Genomic DNA, 18,342 nt, shown 5'->3' with positions numbered 1-18,342 from the left:
TTAAGTGCATACCGCCACCTACTGTACTGGAGTGTGTAACATCATATCACTCAGCTATCAACCTCAATAAGGTGCTCTCATTTTTTGTTCACCGACCCAGTGTCTTTAAGAAATTTAAATAATGCCTTCATGGTGATTCTTATACCCTTTTCTTCTCCTTCTGTTCCCAACACCCCCCATCAGATTCCAGTCCCGCCCTGCTTCCTGAACCCTATCTTGAAATATCTGTCTTTCCAACTCAAACAATATGCAGTGCAAAATGATATGTTCAACATTTTCTTTAACCCCACAGTTTTCACACTTTTCACTATTCCTTTTCCCCAATAAAAACAAGGTGCCATTCAGTCCTGTGTGATCTACTCTTAGTCTTAATAATTTCCTCCCGCCTGTTCCTTTCGCTATAATTTTTATTACTGACAGACTTTTGTATTTTATAGTAACTCCTTCCTTTCCTGTCTTCCTCCCACCATTTCTGCCATATTTCAGTACCTTTCTTCTTAATGGCTGTTTTTCCTTCTCCTTTTCCTAGAGGTATTTGAACTGTTATTTCCTTTTGTAATGCCTCTTTTGCTAGTTTGTCTGCAATCTCATTTCCGTTTACTCCCTCATGAGCTGGCACCCAGCAAAACTGAACATCTATCCCTCCCCGATGTAATCTTAATAAGCTGTGAAACATTTCTATCAGTAGGTCTTCTCTGCCAGATGTCATTGACTGAATGCTTTTAATAACTGCTAAGGAGTCTGTGCATAATATCACCCTATCAGGTCTGACCTCTTCAACCCACTGTAATGCTGTAATGACTGTATGCTGTATATACAGATAGCCTATCTGATAATCGTTTTGAGATATTTATTTTGAATTCTGGTATATGTATTCCAATTCCCACACATTCCTGTTTGTTTTTAGATCCATCTGTATAGATTTTTATATAATTATGGAAACTGTTTCTCAGATAGCTGCTTGTCCGTATTCCCACTTCCTCTATTCCCCATCTCTTTTCTTTCCCAGTATACTAAAATCTGTTTTTACGTCTGGATAGAGCCAAGGTTGAATGTTACTGACTGGACTGGGTGTGGTGAAATCTAATGCTTCCATTCCATATTCCCTGACTCTCTTTTCCCCCGTCCATCCAAACCCATGCCCCCGAAACTTGAAATAGTCCCAACAATCCTTTGTTATCTCCTTTGCAGGGTTTTCTTTCCCACTTCCTTTCAATCTGACCCAATATGCTCGCGCTAGTTTCTCTCTTCTTAACTCCAGTGGTGTCTCTCCAGCTTCAATGAGTATTGTGTTAATGGGAGTTGTCTTAATGGCTCCGATGCATATCCGTAAGGCTCTGTATTGTAATTTATTAATTTTTTCCAATGTTGTTTTTGCTGCTGCATCATATACTATGCAACCATAATCTATTGATGACCTCATGCATGCTCTATATATGTCAATTAGTGACTGTTTATCTGCACCCCAGTCACATCCCGCCACCGCTCTCTGTAAATTAATAACTTGTTTGCATTTAGTTTCCAATTGCTTTATGTGTGTTTTCCATGTGTACTTACTATCAAACCACAATCCCAAATACTTAAATTCATTTACTTTTTCCATTGGCTGCTGATATAGAAAAAGCTTTTCTACATGACACTTTCGCTTGTTTGTGAACACCACATAACAGGATTTGCTTGTTGATATTTTAAATCCCCACTTGAATGACCACTTCTCTACTTTCCCTATTGCTTTCCTAATGTTCTCTAACACATATGTCTCATTTCTTCCTCTCATCCATATGGTCCCATCATCTGCATATAACGCTGATTTGATGTGTCCATCTAAATCTGAAAATATATCATTAATTATAATGTTGAATAATATAGGGCTAATTGCGCTCCCCTGGGGAACGCCATTATTTACCTTAAACTCTGTAGAAATTTCTGATCCAACCTTTACTCTAATTTTCCTATCTGTTAAAAAGTCTAGTATCCAGTTATAAATCCTTCCTTCAAACCCCGTTCTATTTAGTTTAATAAGTAGTCCTTCCCTCCACATAGTATCATATGCCTTCTCAATGTCAAAATACACTATTATCATCAGCTCTTTCATTTTCAGTGCCTTTTCTACCTCATTACTTACTCTAACGAGAGCATCTGTTGTGGAGCGCCCTTTCCGAAATCCATTTTGTATATTACTCAGTAGTCCTCTCTGTTCCATTACATGTGATAACCTACGAACTATTATCCTCTCCATCATTTGCATAAGTGAGATGTCAGAGCTATGGCTCTATAATTACCAGGATTGGAACAGCAGCACTGATCCAGCTAACTCCCCTTATAGCAAAATGTCGTGTATATCCAAGCTGATGCATCACTCTGTGGGAAAAAACAACTATTTTCTTTCTGCTAATGTGCGTGCTGGGGGGCGGGAGTTATCGTGAAGACAAACATGGTCCTCCATAAAATCTTACTGAAATAGCTTTGTTGTGTTGTCATCAGATTTGGCCTGCATACACTTTGTGCAAATAATTTTTAGCTGTGGCAGGCTCTAACATTAAATCATTTTATCCTCAAGGGTTGTCTCCACTTATGATTTACCAACCAGTCGTTTTTTTTATGTTTTCACTGACACTTGAACATATGACATGAGTTTCCTGTTATGCGGAGAAGCTGAGTTAAGTGTAAAATATCTAATATTTCAGGCACTTGTCTGTCCTTTTTTTATTCTGTTCAATTGTTTAACATTTTGAATTTTAAATGTACACCTTTCCATTGGTGCTGTGCTTTAGCTTTATGTGGAAATGTTAAATGTGGCTGACATGAGGAAAGTTATTGCTTTGGTGATGGAATGAATGGTTTTACTACACAGTCTGTCTATTTGCTCAATGTATGGATGCCACTGGACCATGTGTTTCCTGAAATGCGGTGCGAGATGTTTTTCTTAATTCTTTTGTTATATCCCATAGAGAGAGGGGTCTACTGGGTCCTTTCTCCATCACTGTACATTGACAGTAATCTCTGAACAGTTTACAGTACCTTGAAATGCTAACAGAGTGAGTGCTCTTTCATTTCTTCTCCTTGGGTGAACAGCTCTTTCTGATCAGCTAATGTTGCTCTTCCTATACTATTTGCCAAATAGGACATCTTTGCTAATTCCAGCTTCATTGAAGATATTTCAGTTTCTTGTGGTACAGCTGTAATCCATAGTTCTGGACTTTTCTGTTGTCTCAATGATTGTTTTTGCTATAATAGTATGCTAATACTATCTACCTACTGACCACCTACACAGCACTCAAATATGCAAAGAAAAGGCTAAACTCAAAATTTTCACCTTTCAGTTTTATTGAAGTAGTGAAAAAGACCTTCAACGTGTTGATTAATCCAAGATGTCTATGGACAACCTGACCCCCACACTTGTTAGCGTTCATCATTAACCAAACAACGCGACCTCAGTGCCTGTGGCATCCCTGATGTCAGGAAAGAAGTCTGAGGATGTCCGGCTGTAGCGTTCGTCTAAGGATGTCCAGCTGTAGCGTTCATTTGCCCACCTCTGAGGCTCATCTCGTGAGGACATCAGCACTTGATGAACTGGTGTGTGACTTCATATATTCCCACCGACTCGTTGACTTTCTCATCGTAGTCTGTCCAGTCCTAAAATTTACAAAAGCAAGAGTTTGTCAGGTTGCACAGATAAGACTGTAACTAGGACAAGGCGATATGGCTAAAAAAGTTATCCCGATAAAAAAAAATTATATAATTCAATATCAATAATTATCACGATAAATGTCAAATCATTATTTCTTTCTAGTTTAAAGGCTGTTTTTGCTCCTGAGTGAAAGTTGAAGAAACCAGTTAATTGTGGTTTAAAACGATTATTTATGGACAGAACAAACACTTGATGCCAAACAGTGAATTATTTAACAAATCTAGGGGAAGAACATTCAAAGCAATTATGATAAAAAAAAAATTCAACAAATACGCATGAGTAAAATTAAGTAAAAAAAAAATTTCCTGAACAAAATAAATATCCTAATTAATTGAAAAAATTAAGTGCTTATCCGTTGGTGATTCAAATTAATTAAATCAAACATTTATTGAACATTTGTTATAGTTACTGAGTAAAAATATATCGTGATAATAATCATTATTGTTTTATTGCCCAGCCCTAGCTGTAACATTCTGTAAACACATCATTAAAAGTAGTTTTCTGAAAACATCGCTGACAGAAGCAGAAATACAAATTAACAAAAGAACCTGTAGCAAAATAACTACTGGAATCCACCCACTCGACACAAGTTAATGATATCCAACAGTCCGGGATCAAGGATTGAAATTCAGTTTCAAGTCAGATATTCTCTGAAAAGTTAATATTTGTGAAACAAACAAAAACTTTGAGGGACAAGTTGTTTCCACTGCACTGACTTTTTCTTGTAGGTTGATTTCAGGAAACTTTGTTCCAGATTCTGCTCCTTCTGCAGTGAAGCCAGCCTGGACGAAGAAACAGAGAAGAGTCACATGATATTATAATATTGTCTAGTTGTTCATGGATTTATCCTCAAGTAAACTGTATCCAATAGCATTCATCAATATCATTCAATTTAGGTGTGCCAATAAGCATTCCAGTGAGTCAGCATGATTAATACCAGAGCCAAGAAATGGGCAGAACTGATGAAATGGAGCAAATGTGTTTGTCAGGCCAGATGTCAACAGTGAAAGGGTCAAAATTAAAAATGTACACACTTAATACATTTAATGGGCCTTTTTCAAGAAGACATTTTGACATGGCAAAGTAGGAAAAGCACAGTTTAAATAATAAAACTGATGGGTCATGGTACTGTGCAGGCTAGCTAACTGGGACACTTCATCGTTAATGCTGTTAGTAACACCTGTGTTTTTTCTACTAGTTAAAATTTCTGCTGTGAAAAAGGCCTATGCTACACGCACTGTAAAAACTCATAACGGATCAGAGATTCTCACTTGTGGTTGGAAGTCAATGGGCTCCAGACCTCGACACTCAAACTGCACCATTGTCTTGAAGTGTTCGCTGTTCTCGACCTGCAACCCAGCAAACACACGGTGTACGTTTCTAAAAACTCTTTTGGAGGTGCTTTATTTTCGGAACTGAAGAGACAAAACCAGGGGAAGATAAAAAAAAAAAAAAAACATATTCAGAAAACTATTAATGGACAGGTTGACAATTTTGAACAGAAGGAACGATTACAGAAAGACAGCCCTATTTCAATGTTCACATTGTCCTGCTGCTGCTTAATGCACTGAAGTCATACGTGCATGCCTAAAAGGGTGGTTCAGCAAATGAAAACATGTAATGTAACCTGAGAATTAGCAAGTTTGCTCTGAACACCATCAGTCATGGTTTTAAGTGGCAACTACAGTGTATTTTGTGAGTAGCTGTGTGCAATACAGTTGCACTGGAGACAGAAGAGATCAAGCTCCTGTGTGGATTTCATGAAAACAGAAAGGTGTTCAAGTACAAGTACAGGATGTTTGCTTACATTATAGGGTGTGATTGTGTCTGCCAGGATATCTGTAAGAAAACAGTTGACGTGTTAAACTTTATAAAACAGAAAATGAAGATAAAGTGAGTGAAATGGCATGCTAGCTCATACCTATTGAATTTTCCCTGGCACAAAGTTTACACTTCTGCACCATGCTGGCACTTCCTCTTCCTCCCTTTAGTGGTACACTCTCCTACGGAAACAGGCTGGCTACATATCATAACAACATATACAACATTTGCCAAAATGTATCAACACTAACATCACTGTTGTACTTACCACTAAGGTTACATATTGCCATTTATTTGGGACCTCTCCACAGTTTCCACACTTTAGCTAAATTGAAGGGGAAAGATACAAAAAAATTGCTTTGTATGAGGGAGAGAATGTGAGGGACGCTGTAACACATCTGAGGCCGAAAAACATAAATATCAATAACAAAAAATGACCCTTTTTTTGGACGAATATGTAAATATGCAAACTAGCATGCTAGCTTTGACAGCTACCTTCAGAAACCAGCGGAAGTCGTCGCCCAATGGTCTCACATTGGTGACATTCTCCAAAGTGGCTTTGAACTGGAGCCCAAATTTCTGTCACGTATATGACAAAAGGAGATGTTAAAATTCACCCACAATGAACTGAAGCGCTTCATTGTTTACATCAGAAACATGCTGCAGGGACACATACCACCATCTTGAAGCTTCCCCTCTGACGACTGTCCCTGCTGCCTTCAGGTACGCCCTCGTAAGTTCTGACTTCGGAGTTTTGTTTTCGGTCGAGTTAGCTACAAATATTTTATATTATAAGAAATAGTATTAAAAATAGTGTAGTAAAATAACATTTTGACAGCTGTTTTGTTTTAGAAATAGAGCAGCACAGCTTTGCTTTGATAATATACCAAATACCATTAGAGTGAAAATGAATATGGGAAAATGTGCATCATGTGTAAAACATATGTAAATTAATTGGTGATTTTATACCTAATGAGGTATATCTTGCCATGCTGTTGACAACCATGTAGCTAGTGATTTTACGTATTCAGGACGATTACACCACAGGCATCCCAACATTTACGCCCATCAGTATTTAAAGGGAGCACAACTACAGAAGTTAATTGCACCCTCTAGTGGACACACTGAAGTCAGTAACTTGAATGACCTACTTACTGGTGCCCAATGAAATATCAGCCGTCCTTGTTCACATATACTGATGGGGGTCGACACATGAATGTAAAGCTCAAAGCATTAACATCGTCCAAATAATCACACACTTCAGACTGCATCAGTTTATTGATTGTTAAGCAATAGACCACATTCAGTTATAAATCATCCTACAACCCAATCCAACAGCCAAACAGTACAAATCTCTTGGTACAAATCATTCATTCAATTGCACTACATACAACAAATACAGCACTTAGAAAACAAAACTGGTTCAACAGTTATTCATTTATTGTAACATTAGGTTAGAGTGAAAACTGGTTTCTAGTGTGGATCCTTGCTGTACATGTTAACCTGAGGCAACTTTGCAGCGGCACACACACCTGGGAAATAACTGATATTGCTGTAGCATAAAACATAAGTACACCCCTTTTCTTGCATTTCAAATCAAACTGGTATTTTCAACCTGAGTATACAAATCCTACCTTATACTTATTTAACGGGGCTCATTCTGGCATGTGTATGTATGTAAAACTAACAAAATAGGGCAAGATAAGGAAATTAAATATCCAAATTCTTGAGACTTAGTTCATTTTCATTCACAAAAGATGAGTACTTGTATGAATGTGTTTTGATGGGGACAATCGTACATCAATAGGCCATTTACCAGAGGGTCCATGCAGCCAATGAATGTAACGATTCCCACAATACTAGACTGAGCTAATACAGTAATCAGTTGAACCTTCCAGCCTTTGGCTTCATTGGTCTAGTAGTCACATTATTCGGCATGTGACAGATAGTACTGAAAAAAATCATGTATTGTTACTGCTGCTGCAGACATACAGAATCAATGCAGTGGATACTTGGTGCAGTAATCAAGACCTCTAATGTAACACATTACGACAGAACTTAAACACTTAAAAAAGAAAGGGGTAGAAAACCCCGAGATTGTCAGTACAAATACAGAGCACAATCCTGGTTTCTTCAACTCGTCTTCTAATCCACGTCCTTGTTTGGAACCCACCCAAACATTTCAGACTCCCCCAGCCTTTAGGGGTTCAAGTTTTATCAGACATTTAAAAAAAAAAAAAAGTAAAAGGATTCCCCTCTTTTATTCATTGGCAACATGAATTTCCATGGAGCAGCAGAGGCTACAAAACAAAATGCAAACCAGGAGCAAAATGCAAGAGGTCAATTTTAACCCATGGTCTCATAAGAGTGTCGCTCATACCCTCCTGACAAAAATCTAAATCCCAAATTCAACAATTACAATGAAAGTTACTAATAACAAGAGTAGTCATAATAATAAAAGGCATTTCAATTCTTTCTGCATCTCTTAAATACAAGGATGCCAACAGGCATTATTTACAGCGCAACCCGACACCCCTCTCCGCCCTGTGAAGAGAGGTGCGACGAGGTCAATGAGGCCGGCTGCTGGACTCTGAGGTGCGTCGCTGACGTGGCGTACTGTGGCCGTTCATGCAGCCACTGTGACGCTTGCTTAGTCCACCATTCAGAATGTCTTGGATGTGTTGTACTATCAAGTTGATGGCCACTGCAGGAAACAAGGAAGAGAGATGGTTACACAGACATTAAAAGTGCACTCTGTCAATTACAATTAGTACACTGTACTCCTACATTATCTGAGTCACAGGCAGTTAAGCATCAAAATGGATGCGGCAGATTCAGATTCATCTTTTATTTAATACACACCCTCCCTGTCAACACCTGGCGCCTACATTACCCACAACTCTACTTGCTCGCCAGTGGCTAATGTAGCCTCCAGCCACAAGCTGAGGTGAGGAGCGGGCTACAGAGGTCTGGTAAAGTCACTACTTTGCAATAATTCCCCCCCCCCCCTTCTCATTTTTTAAACTTGTGGTCTTCAAACCCAATTGATGTTCAGCAGACTTCACACAGCTCCCTCTGGAGCCACAAAATGCTTTACACAACAGTCTTCACATCAGCAGTAGCACTCCCCTGGACAATGACAACAAGAGAAGCTATTCCCACTCTGACCAACACACATGTCTCTTTATACTGTTTAATAACCGTCCTTACCAAGGTTATCTGCTCCTCGTGGAATAATCACATCTGCATACTTCTTTGTCTAGTAGAAATAAAGATGAGGTCAATGCTCAAGTTTCTAGCGAAATAACATTTTTCATGATCAGATGTGTGCCGCTACTTGGGAAAATCTGATAAGATATATTAAATAGATTTGAATAAACAAAATATATAAATACATTTGATGTGGCTCTCTTAAATTTGATTATTCAAGAGTAGTGATTGAAATGAGCTGAGGGAAACATTTTACAGTTAAAAGACAAACAATGTAGCGGCAACACTTAATTACCCCAAATACGTCTTTGGCCTTTCTGTACGGCAATTTCTCATTTTGACACATTAAGACCAAAACATCTGTTATAAGCTAAAATTGGCTGATAATATTGGCCGTCCCAGTGTATCCGTTGGCCTTTGCTTCACAACTGCAGATGCGCATGAGTTAGGAGCATCACTTACTGGTAAACAGAACTCCTCAAAGGCAGGTTTCACAAAAGTGATGTACTGAGCCAGCACCTGCTCCAGTTCTCTACCACGCTCACTGATGTCTCTTAAAACTGGAAGCAAGAAAGCACAAAAAAGAAGGACAATATAAATACTAACCATTTAACAAAATACATTGTATGAATACACGCTAGTATTAAGTGGACTTAAACTAGTATAAAAATGTTCCTGCTGCAACAAGTCTACTTGTGCCTTTCATTGCTTTATTATTAAATTATATAGGCGGTGCACTGCTCTACAATTGTTACAGCTGTGGGTGTTGACCCAACCCTCACCACACACCTCGGCGTGAGAGCCGTGTGTCTGGATCTGTGTCAACAAACAGCTTCATCTGGAACAGGTCTCTGATTTCCTGTGAGTAGAACATGAGGATGCCCTCAAACAGGACCACATCGGCCGGATACACTGTAACAAACTCCTCTTTCCTGGAAGAACACACACACAGAAGAGTTTCCTTCTCTCTGTCAGTGGCAGACATGGTGTTATGCAAATGTAAACTGATTAAACAATCAAGTTACAAACCAAATATTAGGTTCACCAACCCGTGGACGCAATTTGTAATTGTAGATTAAGTGTCTATTCTGCAGGAACACATGATGCAACAGACAGAGATGCTCACCTGGAATGACTGACAAAGTCATAAACTGGGATCTGGACCGTCTTCCCCTGCAGGATCTCTCTGAGGGTTTGCAGGATCAGCTCGTTGTCAAAGGCATCTGAGGATAACAAAAAGATAAATGCTCAGTTTTTACCTCCATAATTATATGATTTAACCCCAGTTACACTAGCTTGGTGTGATGCCCACAGACACGTGGGACGGGACTCCACACTGCACGTTTTGGTAACCCAGGAATCCCTTTCCTGTAACAGGTGTTGGGTTCACCCTGTAAGCCTGGAAGCAGCTGCCTCTGAGAAAGGCCTGCTGACGGTGGGGATTTGAAATCAGCTGAGAAAGTAAGCAAGAGCAAAGACGGTGCAAAGTCTGAGTCCAAAAATGGAGTCTATGCATCTGCCAAAAACACACTGGAATAAATTACCAACGTGGCAGCAAAGCTTGCTGCCGAGCGAGCCAGTTCATCTTGGCAATTTGCTTCCTTGAATTTGCAAGTCATTTTCATCTATGCCTTAATCTTTTATCTGTGTAGTGCTAAAGCAGCCTTGTTACTACTCACATACACAAAATAACTTAGTTAAAGCCAGGTATGTGGAGAAATCTCCACTTGCAGATTTGAATAATACTTTTCTGAAATCTGTTATACGATTAGCAAACATGTGCCTGCGTCATGCCAGCTGAGGTTCCACACCCCACATAGGGCATGAGCAATGCCACCAGCTATTCAGTGTTAACATACCTGGATGATCAAAGTTGAACTGGCCCTTAAGTGCCTTTGCTTTCTGCTCTGGAGTTAGCACCTTGTAGAAGCTGTCCTGGCTGAGGATGGCCACCTGCCGCTGGTGATGGTCGATCTTGTTCTGGCCCAGCAGCTCCATGATCTTCTCACATACGGACGACTGCAGAAACAAACAGAAAACCGTGGCTGTCGGAGTAGGTCACTACATTGGAAAATGGGGTGAGCACTTTACATACGTGGAGTAAGAGCACTGTAATGATAACTAGTTTCAACTCAGGCCACAAAGAACAGAAATGACTTGTGTTTAGACCGTCATATTTATCAAGACATCAGGTGGGTGGGTCATTTCCCTGTATGAAGTCAACTAACACAATTGAAGGTGAACTGCACCGTGGCCCATCATGTTTGCCCCCACTGACCTTCCCAACTAAATGAATCTCATACCCAGTGCTGACTGGGCATTCACCAGCGGCCCGAGGCTCTGTTGTCTTTGTGTCCATGAAATTGTGCTACAATGAATTTGGACGCCCCCACTAGGGAGCTGGAAGGTTGTATCAACACACTCAAAATGCAACAATTTCAGACAAAGGGACCCGACTCTGTACGCACCAAAAAGTCCAAGCCTCACTGTCATCCTACAGCATCGCCCAATGGACATTTTAATTTAATTTTAACTCCAAGCTAACAGACAGATTCATCTTTTGGCAATAACTTATCCAGGAATATTCTGATAATCTTGTTGTTTTTTGGTCATGACACAGAAATGTTTTACTTTTTAAAAATTTGTTCCTCTAGCCATATCATCTATTTATTTAGCAATGTTAGTGTATTACACAAAATGATAACTGATGGGTTAACCAATGATGAAATGTATGAACTAAGCCTGGTGATAGCTGGAACGATTAATCAATTAGTTGTCCACCATTTATTAACTATTTTGATAATCGATTTGATAGCAAAGTTCTAAACTCTCTGATTCCAGTTTCTCAAATGTTATTTTCTGGTTTATTTCCTCCTCTATGACAGTATACTGAATATATTTCTGTTGTGGACCAAGAAAACATTTAAAGACGTCACCCTGGGCTTTAGGAAACACTGGTCAACATTTTGCTAATTTTTTGGGACCGAACAGCTAAGCGAGAAAACAATGAGCAGTCAAGTTAGTAATTGAAGCTGGTCTAGTCAGGCTGCAAGAAAGTAAGTTAAGCCCAGTCAGTCCCCTTGTGAAGGGATTTCAGGAGGCCACCCCCTGCCTCAGTGACACTGTACTGAAGGGACAAGCTGGCACGAAACCAGACAAGACAGGCGAGTCTTCGCCCACGATCATCTAACTCGAAGTTACCTGCACTGCGAGTGAAGCCGGAAACAAACACGGCGAAAAGTCACGTTGCTCAACGCTTTCATTTAATTTTAAAAAGCCTCTTGGCTGCTTCTTTCTCTAGCAATTTTATCAGTTCAGTTCGCGTCTCCTTGTTTTTACAAAGCGGTGTGGCTTCTGAGCACCACCAAGTCGTCACATCGCCCACTTCATAACAAAGAAATATAATGACGTGTTCGGAAATGCCTACGTTTGCGTGTGAAGTCACTGGGACAAGACGCGGGTATGTGCTGGTGTGCCGTTACATTAGCACTGTCCACGCAAGTAAACGGTAAATCAGGGAAGCTATACGTTTAACTAGTGGTGTGTTAAAATAAAAAGGCCGGGTTCTGTTTAGAAAGATAACGTATTACACTATAAGCCCGGCCAAAACCAGATGTATTTTTATTTCAAACGTTATCTAAGGTCTGCCACAGAACAAAGGGACGTGGGCGCGATAGCTTTAAGGAAATCTTTCCCGCTGACGCCTGTATCATTCCTTATCCCAACATCTAGGTTAACCTTATTTAACGTTACTCTAGGTCACTTAAAAAAGAAAATGTGTTTAGCGATGCGCTGTCTTGTCTTACTAAATATAGACGTTAACCACAATCTTGTCTTTTAAATATTTTCTAGATATAAAAGAAACGTGGTTCACAGTGTTTACAAACTGTTCAGATCGATAAAAGCGAGCATCAGCTATTGTCTAGCACACCCTGCACTGCTGGAATTTAGCTAGGCTTCTAACTAAGCTAACATCACGTAGTCTAAAGTTAGTCGGTCCCGCTGACGACACCGGCATCTCGTACGAAAAGAGAAAGATGCCTCGGAACGAACACAAAAATTCAGTAAAACAAGCGTCGGACACGTGTGTTAATGTTAAACTAAACCGGTGTTTGGGAAAAGCTGGAAGGCTAACCAGATGATGGAGCTGTCAATCAAGCCTCAACGTTGGGTCGCTGAAGCCACGCGGTCAGCAGCACCCGGCAGCCCGACTGAGCTGTGACTCTGCCGTGATTTAACTCAAAATATAACGATGACAAGTCGCGAAAACCGTCAAATTAGCTAGCCGACATGCCAACCTTGCCGCTGGCGGTTCCTCCGGAGACACCGATGAGGAAGGGTTGTCGAACAACGTCGGCGTTTTCGCCACGGTCCCTTAATTGTGTCTCACTGTCCCCGGCCATACTTGCAATGTGTAGGAGCTGCTGCTGCGCTGGAAGATCTTTGAGGCGAAGCTCCTCCCACAACAACGCCGTAGGTTTAAACACTCGACATTTTATTTATATTAATTTATTGTACACGTTGTTTAACTGTAATAAACGTACTCTTTGTATTCTATTAAATTATTAATTTGTAAGTATTATCCTGTTTTTATTTATTTTGGGATTGACGGGGGAAATATCCAATCGTCTGTTACGCTTTGATGGCTGTCTGACCTCAGCAGCGGTCTTACAATACTAGTCCCGCCTCCGGGTTGAAATAACGGTAACCGTGCATTTAATATTTTTATATATAGCAGGTATATACACTCACCTAAAGGATTATTAGGAAAACCTGTTCAATTTCTCATTAATGCAATTATCTAATCAACCAATCACATGGCAGTTGTTTCAATGCATTTAGGGGTGTGGTCCTGGTCAAGACAATCTCCTGAACTCCAAACTGAATGTCAGAATGGGAAAGAAAGGTGATTTAAGCTATTTTGAGCGTGGCATGGTTGTTGGTGCCAGACGGCCGGTCTGAGTATTTCACAATCTGCTCAGTTACTGGGATTTTCATGCACAACCATTTCTAAGGGTTTACAAAGAATGGTGTGAAAAGGGAAAAACATCCAGTATGCGGCAGTCCTGTGGGCGAAAATGCTTTGTTGATGCTAGAGGTCAGAGGAGAATGGGCCGATTGATTCAAGCTGATAGAAGAGCAACTTTGACTGAAATAACCACTCGTTACAACCGAGGTATGCAGCAAAGCATTTGTGAAGCCACAACATGCACAACCTTGAGGCGGATGGGCTACAACAGCAGAAGACCCCACCGGGTACCACTCATCTCCACTACAAATAGGAAAAAGAGGCTAAAATTTGCAAAAATTGGACAGTTGAAGACTGGAAAAATGTTGCCTGGTCTGATGAGTCTCGATTTCTGTTGAGACATTCAGATGGTAGAGTCAGAATTTGGCGTAAACAGAATGAGAACATGGATCCATCATGCCTTGTTACCACTGTGCAGGCTGCTGGGTGTGGTGTAATGGTGTGGGGGATGTTTTCTTGGCACACTTTAGGCCCCTTAGTGCCAATTGGGCATCGTTTAAATGCCACGGCCTACCTGAGCATTGTTTCTGACCATGTCCATCCCTTTATGGCCACCATGTACCCATCCTCTGATGGCTACTTCCAGCAGGATAATGCACCATGTCACAAAGCTCGAATCATTTCAAATTGGTTTCTTGAACATGACAATGAGTTCACTGTACTAAAATGGCTCCCACAGTCACCAGATCTTAACCCAATAGAGCATCTTTGGGATGTGGTGGAACGGGAGCTTCGTGCCCTGGATGTGCATCCCACAAATCTCCATCAACTGCAAGATGCTATCCTATCAATATGGGCCAACATTTCTAAAGAATGCTTTCAGCACCTTGTTGAATCAATGCCACGTAGAATTAAGGCAGTTCTGAAGGCGAAAGGGGGTCAAACACAGTATTAGTATGGTGTTCCTAATAATCCTTTAGGTGAGTGTATATATCCAGTTGTGGAAGAAGTGTTCAGATCCTTTACTTAAGTAAAATTAGTAACAGCACACTGAAAAATACTCCACTTCAAGTAAAAGTCCTATATTGAAAACCTTACTTAAGTAAAAGTATGTAGGCTAAGTATTATCAGCTAAATGTAGCTTACTTACAGGTACCAAAAGTAAAAGTAGGCTAGTACTCATAGTGTAGTAAATGTGTCCTGTCAGTGTTTTACTATAATGTTGATGTAGACAGATAGATAGATAGACAACTTAAAATCAATCATGAGGGAGGTTAAAAGGAATGACTTCCTGTAGAGGTCTTTATTGCTGCTGAGCTGAAGGAGTCTCTGACTGAAGATGCTCTGTTGTCTGACCAGTAGTTCATGTATAGGCTCTGAAATATTATCAATAATTTTCAGCTGTTTGTGCAACATCAATGCAACATGATAAATATCACTCCATTAATGTGTATGCTGCATTTTACCGCTGTAGGGGTCATGCTAATTTTAACTAAAATATACAGAGTTAAGGAGTTTATAGCTATGAGATGTTTCAACTGCCAGGAATTTGGGCATGTGGCTAAGGTATGCAAAGGAAAGAGAAGATGTGCTAGATGTGTTGGGGAACGTGAATATTGACAGTGGCGAGAGGGAGCGAGACCAGCTTGTTGTAACTGTGGAGAGAACTACAATGGTGTGTTTTGGGGGTTGTGTAGTGTTGAGAAGAGAGGAGGAGGTGCAACAGATTAGAGTGAAGGGAAAAGTCTCATATGCACATGCAGTAAAGATGGCCAGACAGGAAAAACTGGTGAAGGAGCACAGCCACAATAAAGGGCAACGGGCAGAAAAATAGATGTTGGTGACCTTTATAGCAGGATTGATAAATGTAACATTGGGCAGGATTTTATAAGGTCTTTTTTATAGTCAGTCGGAGGGAGAAACTGGACACTCTGTGTGTTCAGGAATCATGGCTGAAGATTCTGTTTAGATTTTGTTTTGTATGAATATGTGGCAATTAGGTGTGATAGGAAATATGGGGGAGGAGGAGGCTGAGTCACATTTATTAAACAAGAAACCCCTTGCAGAGTACTGGGTATCGGAAAAAAAACTGGAGTATGTGGTGGTGGAAATGTAGGTGGGAAGTAAGCAATTAGTGGTTGTGAATTATAACTCTTGCAAGAGAATATACTTAAACAAACCTGAAGACCAAGAAGGTCAAAGCAAGCACTGTGTGGTGTGGGGACATAACCCGCTGGGGGAGTGAGAAAGCTGATGCTAGTGGCCAGGTGATAGAAGACTTGTTAGATGAGAGGAATTTAGGCTTCTTAAATGATGGGAGTAGCCTACAAGAATGTTAACACAGGCAAGGTGTCGACACTGGATCTTACATTGTTTTCAAATAACATTGCAGCCAAATTCAATTGGAAAGTGTACCAAGAGGGAACCATGTAGTGACCATTGTCCTGTTTTATGCCAGATAAAAATATCAGTGACTGAAGTGGACAGGGGTGGAAAATGGGTGTTTGGGAAAACTGAGGATTTTAAGGAAGAGAGTGATGAATATCTTAAACAGATACAAAAAGCTCATTCATTGGCAAGGTGGACAGGCAAGAAGGACATACTGGAGAAAGTTTTGTGACTCGATTGGGAACACAACCCCAGTGGGAGAAGCATGGGGAATGATCAAAAAGAGGGGGGGAAGGGACAGAAGGGACTGGAGTTATCCTGTGCTAACAAATGGAAATGAAATAGCAGCTGCTAATAAAGAAAAGGCTGAGTTACTGGCTAACACCTTTGTTAGGGTACACAGTTCTAATAATTTGTCTGAGGCAGGAAGAAGGAAAATGGAGAAAATAGAATCTGAAAACAAGGAAGGGAAAGGAAAATACTGGAGATGAGCAGAGTGTTCCATTTACTTTGGGAGAGTTAAAAAAGGGGCGCTGGCTAAAGCTGACTGCACCAGGGAAGGTTGAAAAATGCTATGTAATGATAAAACACTGTGCAGAGGGACTAAACAACTGCAGATTCCTGCGTACATGGCTATTATGGGTAATCAGACACAGAAAAAACTAGCCAAACAAGATGTTAAAAAAGAAAACAGACACCGCAGTTAAACATTCAAAGGGAAAGGGTTTTGCATGGAAGGAAATAAACAGCTGCAGTGGTGACCAGGATACAACTGCAGCATGTCAGAGTAGATTTAGGAAAAGAAGGGGTAGTTTGGATCCAGTAATATGTCTAGAAGATGAAGTAAGGAAGGTGCAAATTAAGGTGGGGGCTTCTGATAAAGCTACATGCAATGGGAAATGGAGGTAATGTTTTTAACTGGATAACTGACTTTTCAAATAAAAGGTAGAGGTGATTTGTCCGACAAGTATGAGGTCCTACATTATTCTCTATTACGATAAATGACATATTCGGAAATGTACCATTAGATATGGGAAAATCATTATTGGCAGATGATGGGGCTTTATGGAAAAGAGGGAGACATTAGAGCCATATAGGTTGTTTTTTTTCAGTTGAAAAGACTAAAGCAATCTTCTTCGCAATAAAGAGGGTTAGACTAAATACTCATTTGATATTATATGGAAATAATTTAGAAACAGTTGAATTGTTTAGATTCTTAGGAGTATAATTTGACTCCAGATTAACACGGAGGGATCACATTCAAAATTCAAAAGTATTGTGGATATATGCAAAACAGTTGTAAATGTGATGAGATGCCTTGTAGGGTTGGACAGGATAGATAGATAGATAGAAAGATAGATTCAGGCTCGGGTCCTCAGGTTGGAAACAGCTCAGAGTGAACTATTTGATGAATTTGAGAGTACCCAACCAAAAAAGTGCTACAAGCCTGCTGGGAAAGGGAGGGAACAGGAAAATCAAGCTAGACGGAAGATGCAGCAGACATGGGAGTGTATGGAATGACATTTTGTCCAACAGGGGTGTGACCTACAACCCCTGTGTGGGTGACCACTGGTGGTAGATTTAGAGTTACTTCAAGTTAAGGTAATAAAGAAAAGTGCTAATTTGGTACATTAGTTCTACAGTTAAATGAAAGGAGAAAGGACTTCAAACTTCTTAAGTGTAAACACAGTTGAGTTGTACACCATTTGGTGGGCTGAACAAGGAAAACAGAGCTCTAATCTGTAGGGACTCTCAGCATCTGCTCGGTGCAGCCTTAAAGCTACGTATACATCTATACATCCAGTAATCGATCCAAGACCTACTATTTGAAATAATGGAAAAACTCATAAGTAATTTAACAATACAATCACGCTCATTTGGATTCCTGCGCACATGGGCATTATGTATTTATTTATTAATATTAAATTAGGGACAAATGCATAAGACATAGCTTTATAAAGTATACAAAGTAGATACCATGCATATAGGATTCTAGCCATAACTAATTTGCAACTTCTGTCCCTGTTTATGATAGAGTGGACAAATTAGCCAAACAAGATGTTAAAAAAAGACACCACAATTAAACATTCAATATCAGAGAGAAAGGGTGTTGCACGGACAGAAAGAAATAAAGAGTAGCAGCAGCACTGGGATCAGGAGATAAGAGGAAGACAACTACATGCAATACAAACAGTGAGTGGGTATTAAGAGAAGAGTGGAAGAACTGGAAAAGAGGAGGTAGATTAGATCAGTAGGTATGCAC

General features: G+C 40.1%; 2 protein-coding genes across 2 annotated transcripts; both read right to left on the bottom strand.

The window, feature by feature from the left end:
- Positions 1–3,305: 3,305 nt before the first annotated feature.
- On the bottom strand, positions 3,306–6,268 carry czib (CXXC motif containing zinc binding protein). Its single transcript, XM_038718527.1, has 8 exons — positions 6,189–6,268; positions 6,008–6,091; positions 5,781–5,837; positions 5,613–5,694; positions 5,499–5,530; positions 4,963–5,040; positions 4,408–4,473; positions 3,306–3,636 (listed from the first exon to the last, which is right to left on the bottom strand). Exons 1-8 carry the CDS (start codon positions 6,192–6,194, stop codon positions 3,559–3,561), a joined length of 483 nt encoding a protein of 160 aa, XP_038574455.1. The 5' UTR covers positions 6,195–6,268; the 3' UTR covers positions 3,306–3,558.
- A 1,483-nt stretch (positions 6,269–7,751) lies between these two features.
- uck2b (uridine-cytidine kinase 2b) lies at positions 7,752–13,166 on the bottom strand. Its single transcript, XM_038718526.1, has 7 exons — positions 13,021–13,166; positions 10,582–10,741; positions 9,849–9,945; positions 9,512–9,654; positions 9,185–9,282; positions 8,723–8,771; positions 7,752–8,216 (listed from the first exon to the last, which is right to left on the bottom strand). Exons 1-7 carry the CDS (start codon positions 13,123–13,125, stop codon positions 8,080–8,082), a joined length of 789 nt encoding a protein of 262 aa, XP_038574454.1. The 5' UTR covers positions 13,126–13,166; the 3' UTR covers positions 7,752–8,079.
- Positions 13,167–18,342: the final 5,176 nt, after the last annotated feature.

This window comes from Micropterus salmoides, unplaced genomic scaffold, assembly GCF_014851395.1.
Source record: "Micropterus salmoides isolate LMB-PRFRI ecotype aquatic unplaced genomic scaffold, ASM1485139v1 Ms_hic_scaffold_14, whole genome shotgun sequence".
NCBI lineage: Eukaryota > Metazoa > Chordata > Actinopteri > Centrarchiformes > Centrarchidae > Micropterus > Micropterus salmoides.
This window is presented reverse-complemented; position numbering and strand designations above follow the sequence as displayed.

Bases quoted from the DNA above. Each gene is read 5' to 3' on its own strand.
- czib (XM_038718527.1), bottom strand. The intron at 5,041-5,498 runs GTAAGCAAACAT...GCTGGGTTGCAG, and splicing joins ACACAATCACACCCTATAAT to GTCGAGAACAGCGAACACTT. The intron at 3,637-4,407 runs GTCAGTGCAGTG...TGTAAATTTTAG, and splicing joins AAATCAACCTACAAGAAAAA to GACTGGACAGACTACGATGA.
- uck2b (XM_038718526.1), bottom strand. From the start codon at position 13,125: ATGGCCGGGGACAGTGAGACACAATTAAGGGACCGTGGCGAAAACGCC. The intron at 10,742-13,020 runs GTTGGCATGTCG...TTGTTTCTGCAG, and splicing joins GAGGAACCGCCAGCGGCAAG to TCGTCCGTATGTGAGAAGAT. The intron at 9,283-9,511 runs GTGTGTGGTGAG...TCTTGCTTCCAG, and splicing joins CACACGGCTCTCACGCCGAG to TTTTAAGAGACATCAGTGAG.